Source organism: Pteropus medius, unplaced genomic scaffold (assembly GCF_902729225.1).
Source record: "Pteropus medius unplaced genomic scaffold, Ma_sr-lr_union100, whole genome shotgun sequence".
NCBI classification, from domain to species: Eukaryota; Metazoa; Chordata; class Mammalia; order Chiroptera; family Pteropodidae; genus Pteropus; species Pteropus medius.
This window is the reverse complement of record NW_024354499.1, coordinates 5,634,698-5,647,691: the sequence shown is the minus strand read 5'-3', so window position 1 is coordinate 5,647,691 and position 12,994 is coordinate 5,634,698. Positions and strand designations below refer to the sequence as shown.

The 12,994-nt window shown below is 39.2% G+C and overlaps 1 protein-coding gene and 1 pseudogene across 1 annotated transcript; both read right to left on the bottom strand.

The window, feature by feature from the left end:
* Positions 1-2,021: 2,021 nt before the first annotated feature.
* Positions 2,022-8,769, bottom strand: CUNH2orf78 (chromosome unknown C2orf78 homolog). Its single transcript, XM_039852772.1, has 3 exons — positions 8,670-8,769; positions 4,759-5,520; positions 2,022-3,937 (listed from the first exon to the last, which is right to left on the bottom strand). The coding sequence occupies exons 1-3, from the start codon at positions 8,767-8,769 to the stop codon at positions 2,022-2,024; spliced, it is 2,778 nt and encodes a 925-aa protein (XP_039708706.1).
* LOC120594754 (uncharacterized) lies at positions 7,217-7,335 on the bottom strand (annotated as a pseudogene).
* Positions 8,770-12,994: the final 4,225 nt, after the last annotated feature.

Here is a 12,994-nt window from a genome sequence, read left to right as displayed (position 1 = left end):
TATTTCTACTCTGAAAAACATCCATTCCATCATTCAACTAACATTTATTGAGTACCTGCAATATTTAATAAATATTAGTTGAATGATGGAATGAATGTGAATTACCTCTGAAGTCCGACTAGTTGAGTTCAAACCCCAGCTCCCCCAATTGCTAGATCTTAATCTTGAGCAAATATTTGACACTCTCTAAGCCTATCTCCTTATCTGTGAAATGTGTAATTTAGCCTGGTGCTGCCTGGCACAAAATAAACTTTCAATAAATGTAAATTATTAGTGGAAACAACTCAAATGTCCTTCAACTGATGAATGAATAAACGAATGTGGTAGATCCATATGATAGAATATAACACAGTTATAAAAATGAAGCACTGACACATGCTACAACATGGACTTTGAAAATTTGACACTGAAAGAAGCCAGCCACAAAAGTCACATATTGTATTATTTTATATATATTAAATGTCCAGAAAAGGCACATCCATAGAGACAGAATGCAGATTAGTGCTTGCCGGGGACTAGAGCCAGAAAGGAGCAAGGAGTGACTGCTAATGGTTAAGAGAGTTTCTTTTTGGGTTGATAAAAATGTTATGTGTTAGATAATGGTGATGGTTGCACAAGCTTGTGATTGTACTAAATGCCACTGAATTCATAATTTCAAAAGGTGAATTCTATGGTATGTAAATTAAATCTCAATAAAAAAATAAATTAAAACATTTTCTCATGGTGATGATCTCCATATCTCCCCTTCCTCTACTCCATTCCCTTTCATGCCCACCCACCCCCACTTTCCCCGATCCCTTGCTTCCTCCAGCGGCCCGCAGGTCTCTGAAGAAGCGCCTTTGAACTGACTGGCGCCTGCGTCCTCTGGGCTATTTCAGCAGCAGCCCAGTGCGCATGCGCGCCCATTGCTCTCAACCAGTGGACATGGACGCTTCCGGCGGGTTTTTCTCGTGGGCTTCAGTTGATGGCGGTATTTAGAAAAGGTGGCACGTGCGGGCCGGTTGATGGAGGGGGACTTGATCGGCCCCTCAAGTTAATATGTAGGCCCCTTCCGAAGTTTGATCTCATTTACCAGTAACCTCTGGATGCTGTGCTCTGAAAGCTATGTTGGCCCCCTACAGACACTTGCAAATATTGAGGACTTGGGAAGGCATATAAGCCTCCAATTGAGGCTTTGCTCCACCACATGCAATGTTACCTCAGCCCATTGCTGAACTTCACTCGAGGCATAGTGACACTGGCCTTGCATGTTGTGAAGGTTAACTGAAGTACTGCATTAGTGGGCCTGTTGCATAGGTGTTGAGTAAATGATCATTTAGATCCCATGCCTGCTCTGGGTGGGCCTCCTGCTGTAGCAGTTCACTTGACTAGGACCCTGTTAGCAGCTTCCCCAGGAATAACTCTGAGCCCTTTCCACTCTTTCCACTCGTCTGATTCCCCTGATTTGTACTCACTTTTTCCAACTACAGTTATACATGGAAAAGGCAACCCAAACCTTTTGGAAATGTGTCCTGAATCTGTTTTCTAAAATACCTATCTGGTGGTTGTGAGACATAAGGCCTGCCTCCACGAGAGACTTTTTACATTTCTCCTGGCCAACCTAGACTCATCTTCTGCTATGTTCACCCTATTCAAATTTTACTCTTTTAACCCTAATCTCAGACCCTGCCGCTTCTGCCATTTTCCCCACTCTCGCTTCTTTTTGTAAACTTAGAAGATCTCTCCACTTTTGGCCCTGGACCAAGTTTCTTGCTCTTTCCTCAATTCTTATCGCCTTGCCCTCATTCTCTCATCAAACTTCCAATTCTTTCTCATACAACCTTTAATCCCCACCCTCACCAAAGAAAAACCACAGTTAATAGCATTTCAAAACTCAAAAGGCTTCTTTATTACTCATCTATTAATTCTATTACATTTATTTTAGTTTTATTGTTTTAAAATATATCAGAATAAATAGAGAAATTATATCTATCTATGGAAAAACAGCTGGTATCTAAAGGAGCAGCAACAATCCTAGCACTTTATATTGCATAGCCGTAGTATCGAGCAATTTCCATATCTTTTTCCCTCTCAATGAAAAACTGCACTTTCCCCAAAGAGGTGTATTTGGCAGCATTCTCACGCTCTTGTTGAGCCTTCCTTTTCATGGCCTCCCGCTCTGGCCTTTGCTCTTTTGTGATGGGCTTTGACATCACTGGCTCAGGGACGTTCGGTTTCCTCCATGGAATTGGTTGGAAGCCGAAGTCTTGGATAAGATATTGGGTTTGAGGCTTAGGTGGAGACTGGACCTTGGTTACAGCAGTGGGAACAGGCTCCCGCTGGAGAGAAGTGCAGGATGATGTTTTGTAGGGCACAGGCCTAGAAGCAGCAGACTGAGAGACACTAGGCCGGGTAGGGTTCGTCAAACCTGGTCGGGTTGGGTTGCTCAAAACTGGCCGAGATGGTCTGGCAGGACCTGTTAAAGATGCAGGAGCTGGCCGGGATGAATTGACTGCAGTAGGTTGAGATGTGTTAGTAGAACCAGGCCTGGCATTGTAAGCCACAGCAGGCCGATGCGATGCCAGAGACTGTGGCCTGCGAGAAACAGGTCGAGCCTGAGGCTTGTCCAAGGTTGGAAAAGGCAAAGGTACCAACTTGACCTTCCCAGGAGGTGGCAGCTCATACTGGGATGGAGATGAACATTCATTTTCAGAACTGCCATCTGGTTTCTGGGGTTTGACTTGAGTTTTCTCAGGCCCTTTGCACTCACATGGGGTATCCAGCCATCGTTTGATAGCTGGGGATGGCTGAGGGCCTTTGGAGTTGCCTGAATTTCCCAGGGCCCAGGAGGAAGAGAGTCCAGTTTTCTTATCACTCTTCTTCCCCAGTGCATGAAAAACCTGCACAGACTCCAGCATGTGCATGCCTAGGCAGCTTCGAGGCTTTTTGAAGGTCTCTTGGCTCAGTTCAGGTTGATTTTTTTTCCGCTTCATCTTGGGAATGGTTGGCTTCTCTTCTGCTTTTGCTTTGTTCCCTGACTGCTTACTCTCTTCGGCTTTCTTGGAGTTGTTTTCTCTGTTCTTTTTGGTCTTTTCCTGCCCATGGTTCTTAGTTTTGCTAATCCTGCTGGATGCAACTTTCTGAGGTTTGCTGTTAGAATGCTTGGCCATATTCACAGGAGCCCTGTCACTGGTTGCAGCATTGCAAATAACCACATCTCCCCCTAACAGGCACTGTGGGTTCTTAGCCTGGATTTTGGCCTTGGGAGCACCACTGATAGGCTCAGAGGCTTTATGTTTGTTCTTCCTAGCTTGATCAGAGGGAGCCTTTATGACATTTGACTTTTCCTGCACCTGGTTCAACTCGATGGCTCTGCTATCTTTGACTTTGATCACTTTGGGACTTTTGGATTGATCAAGGTCATTCAAGGAATTGAAGAGTTGAGGAAGGTGAATATCCTCCACCAGTGTAGTAATGTCTGCAAAATCATCATTAGATTCAATCCCATTTTCAAGTGTCCCTTGGTCCTTAAGACTCAGGCTATTCTTTCCCAGATCAGCATTTTCAGAACCAGGCAGCTCTTCTTGGCCAAGGGGATCAATGCAGGCCAGGAGCTGGTGAATATCAGGGATTTCTAAAGGGAGCAGTGGGGGATCGTGGTTTTCTCTTGGAATCTGGTAGGCATCCAGAGGCTTTGAAAGTTTAATTTTAATATCCAAATTCTTATTCTCTTTTTGTTCCTGGCTTGGAGCTGGAGGCAGTGCTAAGAGATTGTTAGAACTCTGGACTGGAGCTACCATTGAAATGTCCCCAAGCTCAGGTGGTGGGTTACTCTCAAGTATCTGGATATTTCTGCTACTGCAGGACTTGGGCAATTCTGGAGTTTGTGGTAGACAAAATGTTTGGCTTGGAGGTTGCAATCCCAGGGACGTCTCCATCCCCAGGGAAGTTTCCATCACTACAAAGGAACCAAGGAAGAAGTCAGTCCCTGGTAAGATGCTCCCCCTATCACCAATGCAGCAATCATGCACCTTCCGACAATGGGAAAGGCATTTCTACCAACTCTTCCTAAGGATCATGGACAGCGCCCTATGCTAAAATATAGGAAGAACTGTTCTAGTTCTTACTGGTGAGCATTTATGTCATTGTTTCTTGGTTTTCTTTATATTTCACAGCGTTTTGATACATCAAATAAAAAATAAAAGTGATTTCTAAAATGTTTTACAAGCTTAGCATTCTCATATGGAATCTTGCAATTCTTTCCACTTTCCTAAGAGAATTAAGAATGCTTCACACCATAAACTAGGAGAGGGAATGGAGCTCTTCCTGATGAAATGTATAAGCAAGGGCAGATTCTCAGCCTGCTTGCTCTGGGCAAGATCTTGGAACACAATGTCCCGTTGTAAATTAAGCAAATGAGGGAAAGTTAGACTGACGCTATCAAAATGAGAATTCTGAAATGCCTTCCAAAGATACTAAAGCAATAGATCAGAGAAGGGAGTTCATTACTGTGTGGTAGTGCAGTGGGACTGATCGGGTATGCTCTTGGGGTTCTCATATATATAGCATACATGGCCATTGCAATGTCCCACCTTACTACCTCTATTAGATGTTCTTATATACTGTCCGAAAGTGGAGAGCACTGAGTGAGGGCAGTGGTTATTGAAATCTCAGGACTTAAATTCTACCTATCTGTGGACTCGCCACTTCCCCGCTGCAGATCTGCCTTATTTTTTAAGGCTGACCATACTTCTCTCTCTTTTTGCTGTTTGTACTCACCTTGAAAACTTGTCTCAGTGATGGGTTGAGCGGACACAGAGTAATAGATTCCAGAGGCGGAGGCTGGTGGTAGGACATTTGTAGGCTGAACCTCTTTCAGTACCATGACCATTTCTGGTTGAGGGGCAGAGGCCCTACTCCCTGTGTATGATGTGGAGCCACAGGGTTGCAGGCAGGGGCCAATTTCTCCAGACAGTAAAGGCCCCAGTGTGCCTTGATTATAGTAATATACCTGACTTCCTTCCTGGTAGGGAAGTGACAGGCTATGTCCCTGATTTGGAATCTGAGATGGTGTCCCCTGAACAAGACTGGCAGAAAGGGATGGATACAGAGGGACCATGTTGTTGGCATCCGAAGTTTTATCATATGGGGATGCCAGAGACATGGAAGAAACAGCTGCATCCTGATCAATAACAGTTACAGTGAAGTCTCCAAGTGATGACGACTTCTTTTCAGTGCCCCTTGTGATATCCCATTCAAAAATCCCTGGATAGGTAGCGGCTGAAGTGGAAATCTGGCTCTGACCAGTAACTCCAGACAACATAGTTGTGCTACAATGTTGGTAAAGGTAGGCACTACCCATGAGTGGCTGAAAAGAGGTGCCAGAGGCTGATGGCAGTAGCCATGCTGAATTGACAGCTGGAGCAGAGACTCTGGAGAAATTGCAGACACTTCCTGTTAGAGATGCTGCATTGCTCACTACAGGAAGTGAGAGCTGCAGAGAATTTGGAGTTCCAAGTAAAGGTGGATTTTGGAAATTCTCTGTAGGGAACAAGAGGGTGATGAAAAAAATCAATGGGCTTGATAAACTCTTACTATATTTGAGGAGTAGCATTATCTTAAGGTTGTTACTATCGGGAAGTCTCTAATACCAATACTCACTGAAATAGCAAAAATCAAACAGTTTATGGTGGTTGTAAGTATTAGAGCGGTTTGCTGCTCTTTTGTATTAACTGTCTGTGCTCCCATCTTTGGCACAAATGTGCAAAAGACCCAAGTGGTATGGTTCGTACATGGTTTTCTAGGCTAGAAGCAAATGCTCCCTGCCCTATCTTTTCCTTGAGGCTGCACTAGTATTGACTTGTATGCAACTTCCTAGAATTGAAACATTTTAAACCCAGGAGTCTTTAGAGAACCTCTGCTCTAACATTCTCATTTTATAAGTGAGGAAACTGAGACTCAGATAGGTCAGATAGACTTGTTCAGGTTCTCTCATTATGTTAATACCATCACCAGGTTATATAACCTAAGCATCCTGACTTCCTTGCTAGGACTCTGCTCTGAGCATTATATTGCTCCAAACTGGGAGCAATAGAACTTCTAAATAGGTGTGTTTTTTTTTGTCCATTAGAAGACAGTACAGCTATTACCACTGTAATCTTCAGTGTCTCATTTTGCTTATGCAGTTCACATGCTGTTCCCTAGAATTCACATATAGCTCATTCCAGTTGGTAAATTTAAAGGGTCATTCTTATCCGCTTCAAGCTTGGTTTCTGATCCTACCTCAAAATGACTATCAGAGAGTGAGTTTCTCAAGAAATTCTTTTTGCGAGAAAAATGTTATTTAAACTCTCTGAGCTTTAGGTTACTCATCTATAAAGTGGTTATAATAATAATAACAATAATAATTCATACATGAATAAGTGATATATTACATATGATTTATATGAAAAAAGATACAATAAATTCTAGAAAAACAAAGAAAAATCATGAAAAATGTATCAGAATGAAGAAGAAATATAGAGATAATGAAAACTGGGGTATGTAGCAAGCATCAAAGCATAATAAACTTACTAATAAGTGAAGTTCTGTATCATACATACAATATTAAAAAAGTGAATATTACCTACTCTTTTAGTGAATACTGTTAACCAAAAAACAGCCCACAAAAGATGATGATTTTGAATGAATTCCTAGACATTACATACAGAGAAGATATATCAGGAAAATTGCATAACAAGCAGCAAAACGCAATAAATGTGAATGGATAGGTAGCCCCAATGTATGTAGACAAATATTTTGGTAAAAATTAGTACAAAGCAGAGAGCTAAATAAGTGGCAAGAAATTCCATCATTGTGCTCATTCATGTTTTTCTGAATGTTACCCAGCAAGTAACAGATATTAAGCCTAGTAGAAATATATATTTCAATTAACATAACCACATAATAAACAGAAAAGAACACTTAAAAAGTATTGTGAAGATTTTTGTATTTATCTTAAAACCTAGATTATAATCATCTTCAACATCCAAGGAAGTGTTATCTCCAAAGTCTTAAAATCCATCATTGCTAGAATCCAAGTTTAAAAAATTAATGTAGGAAAACCCAGAGGAATCCACAAAGTTGTTTTTATTTTTATTTATTTATTTATTTTTTAGGTGTGGCAACCCCTGGTTGACTTCACAGATTATAAGGACCTTGTCATCTTACAATCCTTTATTTTTTTTTTTATTTTTTATGCCTACAGCACCTGGTCTTCACAGGTGGTCCCCCATCCAAGTACTAACCAGGCCTGACCCTGCTTAGCTTCTGAGATCAGACGAGATCGGGCTTGTTCAGGGTGGCATGGCTGTAGCAAAACTGTTTTTAGATAAATGTGAAATTAGAGATGTGGGGCTTGACTTTTTCTTTTTCCTTTTAGGTAGCTAAAAATCTAAACAGAGATGATGGCTGTTTGTTAGTACGCTCTCTGAGTTAGGAAGAAAATAACTGAAAAGATGAAAGCAGCTTTGACTTGGAACCTGCAGTAACACAAAGGAATTAGTCCTTCTGATTCAAGGTAGGAGATATAATTTAAAAAAATCTTAATTTTATTTTTAATAAGCAAAATATCTGCATAGTTTAAAAATCAGAATGAAATGAAACGCTGGAAATTCTGTTTCTTCCAGCCTCCTAGATAACTACCTTTATTAGTTTCTTGTGTATAGGAAGCATCATTTCTAAAATATATTTCTAAAATGTTTATATTTAAAACTGTCAAGTGCCATCTGTGTTCAGAGAGGTAACAGAAAAACACAAACACAAACCGAATATGACTTCTTTGATAAGATACTTTCCTAGTAATACCCTATTCTGGCCTTACTTTCCTTTTTAGTCAATTAATGTAAGCATTTGCTAAAATCAACTTTATTATATCCTGCTCTGAGCAGATTTCACCCTGTGCTCTTTCTGCTTTAATTTAAAATCTTCAGTTCCCTTCAACATTCCGTCATCCCAAACTACCTCTTCTTTTGTTCTTGAGAGCTCCTCTATGCTCTCCCTCTTCATTTTTTTATTTTTTGTTCCCTCATTCTTATATTTTCTTCTCCCTCTTGGTTCCTGTTGGGCTGTGCTGATGAAAACAATCCTAAACTTCCTTACTTTTTAATACTTGCCTCCCTATAGCCCAGCACTCTCCGTACTCTTTCCTTATTTTCTCTTTTCACCTAGTTTAGATAGAAAACTTCAAGACAGGTGAATATTACTTTTTGAATAGCACTTAATTTAAAATAGTAAAGTTGAAATATTAGTGGTGGGAGACTATTACACATGAGACTTCGTGTACATATTGCTGGTTTTCTATGTCACCCTAGGTTTTCTCTCTGTTTCTGTTGAAACACTCTCAAGAAGTCTTTGATTTCATTTTCTATATGGGTGTCCTTTAAGACTTAATATTAGAAAAGAAAGGGATTAGAGGTAACAACCAATCTAATATCCTAATGTAACAGATGAGGAAAAAACAGATTTTGTAAGAGAGTCAATGACTTGTCCAAAGTCACACAGCTAGTAAATGTCAAAATCAAAACTGAAATTAGGTTTCCAGATTTCTAGTTTAATACTTTCCCCCATTATTCTATGTTATTTTGACTCTACTGCTATATTTAGGGACAAAAAACATCTAATGAAAAACTTTAAAAACTTTCTTTTCTTACCTGACATGGTCAGAGAAGAAGAAGAAACATCAATTGCAGATACAAGGGATGATGGGATGATACTAGAGGACGTCTGAGTGGCTGAAGCCAAAGTGCGCATGTGCCCAATAAGAAGGTTACTGGTCACACTGGTCACTGGTCACTTGCGATGATCCAATTTTATTTACAGACAGCTCCATGGAAACTCCTACCTTCTACCAGGTGGTGGTAGGTTTGGTGGGAGAATGATGTCACAAAGCAGGCAGTTTAAAGGTATGACAGAACCAATAGGGAGGTCAGATTCCCAACAAGAAGACAGGATTGGGTGGAGGGAGTGGTAGGGGAGTTAAACCACACCTAACTGGCTAGGCTTCAGGGATAGATGTGATAGTCTACAAGACAGATATGATAGTCTCACTTTCCCCAGGCTCTTATGTTAGGGAAATAATCTCAATGTTTCTTATGGACATTCATTAATATAATTAACTAGTAGTTGCTTATATTCTCTATATTATACTTTATAACACATATTATATATTTACAATTATACATACTGTTAATTAATAGGAAGAAAAGGGACATCTAGGTTGCACAATTAGAGTTGTTCTGATAGCCTATTATCCCATCTGATTAGTGAATTTACTGCAGCTGTAAAGGAGCAAAGGATGGAATTAAGGAGCTTCTTTTGTAACTTGGTTAAAGAGTAGGGAGAAGTTTGTTGAGTGCACCTTGTGGAAAATGATGTGGTCCAAGGCTCTGTTCTTTCAGTTTGTTTTTGAATTCTACCTTCCTTGGGCTGGGCTGGGCTGGGCTGGGCCACATCGAACTTGCATCATTCTTCTGCTCTCCTTTTTTCCTCTTCTTCATTATAGACATTGCTTCTGAGACAAGCTTGGATTTTGCATTCTTACACTTATGAATCTTGCGTCCTGTCGCCTACCAGCAGCAGGGGTCTTCTTTTCAGTGCCCGATGTTTCCAAAAATGAACTCTGCCCATTAGAAGCAAATAGCAGAGAGCTAGGAAACACAGCTGATTGCACATCTTTCCTTTTCCAGCCTTTGGTTGCAATTCTTTTGCCCATAATTTGCTACCTCTGGTTTCTTGGGCCACAAAGATATCCTGCCATCCTGCTCTTTCGTATGTGAAAGGCATTCACAATACTTCCCTTTTCCTTTCTCACATAGGTTTATCCAGTGTGGCAGTTATTGTAGTCTTCTTCCCCTTTGCAAACAGCCACTGTAGAATCTTGGGACTCTAGAATTCTCTGTCTGCTCATGGTTAGGTTCAAGGCCAGAAAAAATGAAGAGGAGAATAGTTAGAGAAAGAAGAGGACATTCATGGAGAATAGGGAACAGGCAAGGTGAAAGGGTACAGCTAAAAAGAGATTCATGTGGATTTTTTGGTTTCTGTGAGAAACAAGCTGACACATTTTGGTTTCGTTTTGTTTTAACAGAATAGAAAATTTAATATATATATTTAATGTAAATATATATATTTATATTTATGTAGCTAAATAGTGTAGCAACTGTCACAAAGTCTGTACACCTAAGAGAATGATCTTAAATATATTTTTCACTTTGTTTTATGTCATATTATCTCACTTATATCATTTTTTGGTATGTTTGTGGAATATAGATTGTTTTTATGCTCTGTATCAATGCTCTGGTTTTATCTACATGTTATTTTTCCTTGTATCTTTAAAGACTCCAACATTGTAAGACATGTTGCATATATTTCTTTTTTTATTTTAAATTTTATTTTATTATTAGTTTCAAATATACAGTACATTGGTTAGACATTTATATAGTTTATAAAATGATCCCCCTAATTGCTCTTTCTCTTCTCTGGCTCTACACATAGCCATTACATTAATGCTGACTGCATTCCCTATGCCGTGCTCCTCATCCCCATGACCATCTATCAACTACTAATTTGTACTTCTTTAATCCTTCATCCCTTTCTCCCAGCCCTGCCCCCGCAATGTCATCCCCTCTAGCCATCACTAGATTGTATTCTGTATTCGTGATTCTGTTTTTGATTAGTTTGTTCTTTTTGTTCCTTAGATTCTGCATGTAAGTGAAATCATATGGTATTTATTTTTCTCTGTCTGACTTATTTCACTCAGCATAATAACCTTTAGGTCCATCCATGCCATTGCAAATGGTAGGAATGCATTGTTAATGGCTGAGTAATATTCCATTGTATATATGAACCATAACTTCTTTATCCAACTGTTTATTTAGGGACATTTTGGTTTTTTCCTTATCTTGGCTATTGTATATTGTGCTGCCATGAACAAAGGGATGCGTAGATCTTTACGAATTATTAGTTTTTTGGTTTTTTTTTTTTTTGGATAAGAACCCAGAAGTGTAATTGCTGGGTCAAAAGGTATATCCACTTTTAAGTTTTTTGAGAAACCTCCATACTGTTTTCCATAGCGGCTGTACCAATTTGCAATCCCACCAACAGTGTATGAGGGTTCCCTTTTCTCCACGTCCTTGTCAAACACTTGTTGTTCTTTGATCTATTGATGATAACAATTCTGACAGTTGTGAGGTGATAGCTCATTGTGGTTTTAATTTGAATTTCTTTGATGATTATTGACCTTGAGCATCTTTTCATATGTCTATTGGCCATCTGTATTTCCTCTTCGGAGAAATATCTGTTTAGATCTTCTGCCCATTTTTTAATTGGATCATTTGTTTTTTTGTTGTTGAGTTGTATGAGTTTTTTATATATTTTGGATTTTAACCTCTTATCAGATGTATCATAAGTGAATATCTTCTTCCATTCAGTCAGTTGTCTTTTTGTTTTTTGATGGTTTCTTTTGCTGTGCAAAAACTTTTTAGTTTGGTATAGTCCCATTTGTTTATTTTTTCTTTTGTTTCCCTTGCCCAAGGAGATATGTCCAAAAATAAATTACTAGTAGCAATATCAGAGAGATTACTGCCTATGTTTTCTTCTAGAAGTTTTACATTTAAGTCTTTAATCCATTTTAAGTCTTTAATCCATTTCTATTCTTGTATAAGGTGTAAGAAGGTGGTCCAGTTTCTTTTCTTTTTGCATATATGCATGTGTTTCTTTTGATGATTGTTTATTTTGAAGCATCACGAACTAACTTGATCTGATGGATTTTTGTGGAGAAACTTAAAAAGGAGTCTGTAACAGAAACATTGTGGTGAGTTACACTGTACACTCAAGCATAAGGAACAGCTGTCTGCAGTCAGCCCGACTTGGCGTGGATTGCCTCTGTTTTTTTTCATCTAGTTAGTGCTTTTCTCAATAACCACTCTTGTGGCTGAGTTAGGGAGCAAGCTGGTTTGGGGGAGGAAATCCATGGGTCTAGTCATTTTCCTTGGTGGTAAGCTTTTTAAGGGTGCCTGATTGATCTGCCTGGGGATTTTTCTAGTGCCAGTGAGTAGGAAGTGTGTGATACAAGATGCCAAGAGCCCACAAGAGAATAGCTCATAGATGGGCTCTCCAAAGAGATTTATTTCATTTATAGGCCTATTTTTTCCTATTATGATACATGAGTTTTTTCAATGATGGATATGATGCTTATCTGAGAAGAAACTGTGAAGGGTGTTAACAGTATAAATGTATAGCTTAAACGTATAAATTTTTTTCAAGGTTTCCCCCTAAGCTTCATACCTCAGATAGCTAACTTCCATGATGCTAGTATATAATATGAGGCTAACAACATATGCTAAATATCTGCAAGCCAGATCAGTCTTTTTTCTATGTTCTCATGGAAATCAAGGGAATCCATCCCTACTGCAGGTTAGGATGGTTGGTATAAGACTGGGAGAAGTATGGTAAGACAAATTCTGGTAGCATTAAAATGTTTACATGTTAAAATACTCAGTTCCAACATTCAATTCTATTTAGGCAAATGCTGAGTTAGGCCTTTTCTGGTTCTCAGCCTCTATAACTATCTTCTCTCTGTAGTTCCAGCTATTTAACTTTAGCTTGCAGGATCAGCATCATCTTAACCTCTAAAAGAATCTTAAGGGTAGGAAGAAGAACCTAAAGAACTGTAGTCCAGCACTCTGAAACTTAGCATCAAGCCTTATCCTGACCTAAAGCCTTATCTTTATAATTAGGTTAGTGTCTTATCCCATAGATCCACTTCCTGCATTTTGTTCCCACCCCAAGCTTGTGTCTTTTAGCAAATTGAAAATGCAAGACAAATATAACTTTTTAAATTTCTGATAGATTTATGTCACATTTCGTATGTTGTCATGTTTGTAGATATTTGTACCATTCATATTTTTTTGACTACTACATACCTACTGGATGATTTTTTTTTCACAAATTTAAAAGAATATTTTATGATTTAGCACTG

What these genes read in the sequence shown, in the direction of transcription:
- CUNH2orf78 (XM_039852772.1), bottom strand. Translation starts at nt 8,769, where the DNA reads ATGCGCACTTTGGCTTCAGCCACTCAGACGTCCTCTAGTATCATCCCA. An exon ending in TTCTTCTCTGACCATGTCAG is followed by an intron (nt 5,521 to 8,669) that starts GTAAGAAAAGAA and finishes TGTTCCCTACAG; the next exon opens with AGAATTTCCAAAATCCACCT. An exon ending in CACTGAGACAAGTTTTCAAG is followed by an intron (nt 3,938 to 4,758) that starts GTGAGTACAAAC and finishes GTTCCTTTGTAG; the next exon opens with TGATGGAAACTTCCCTGGGG.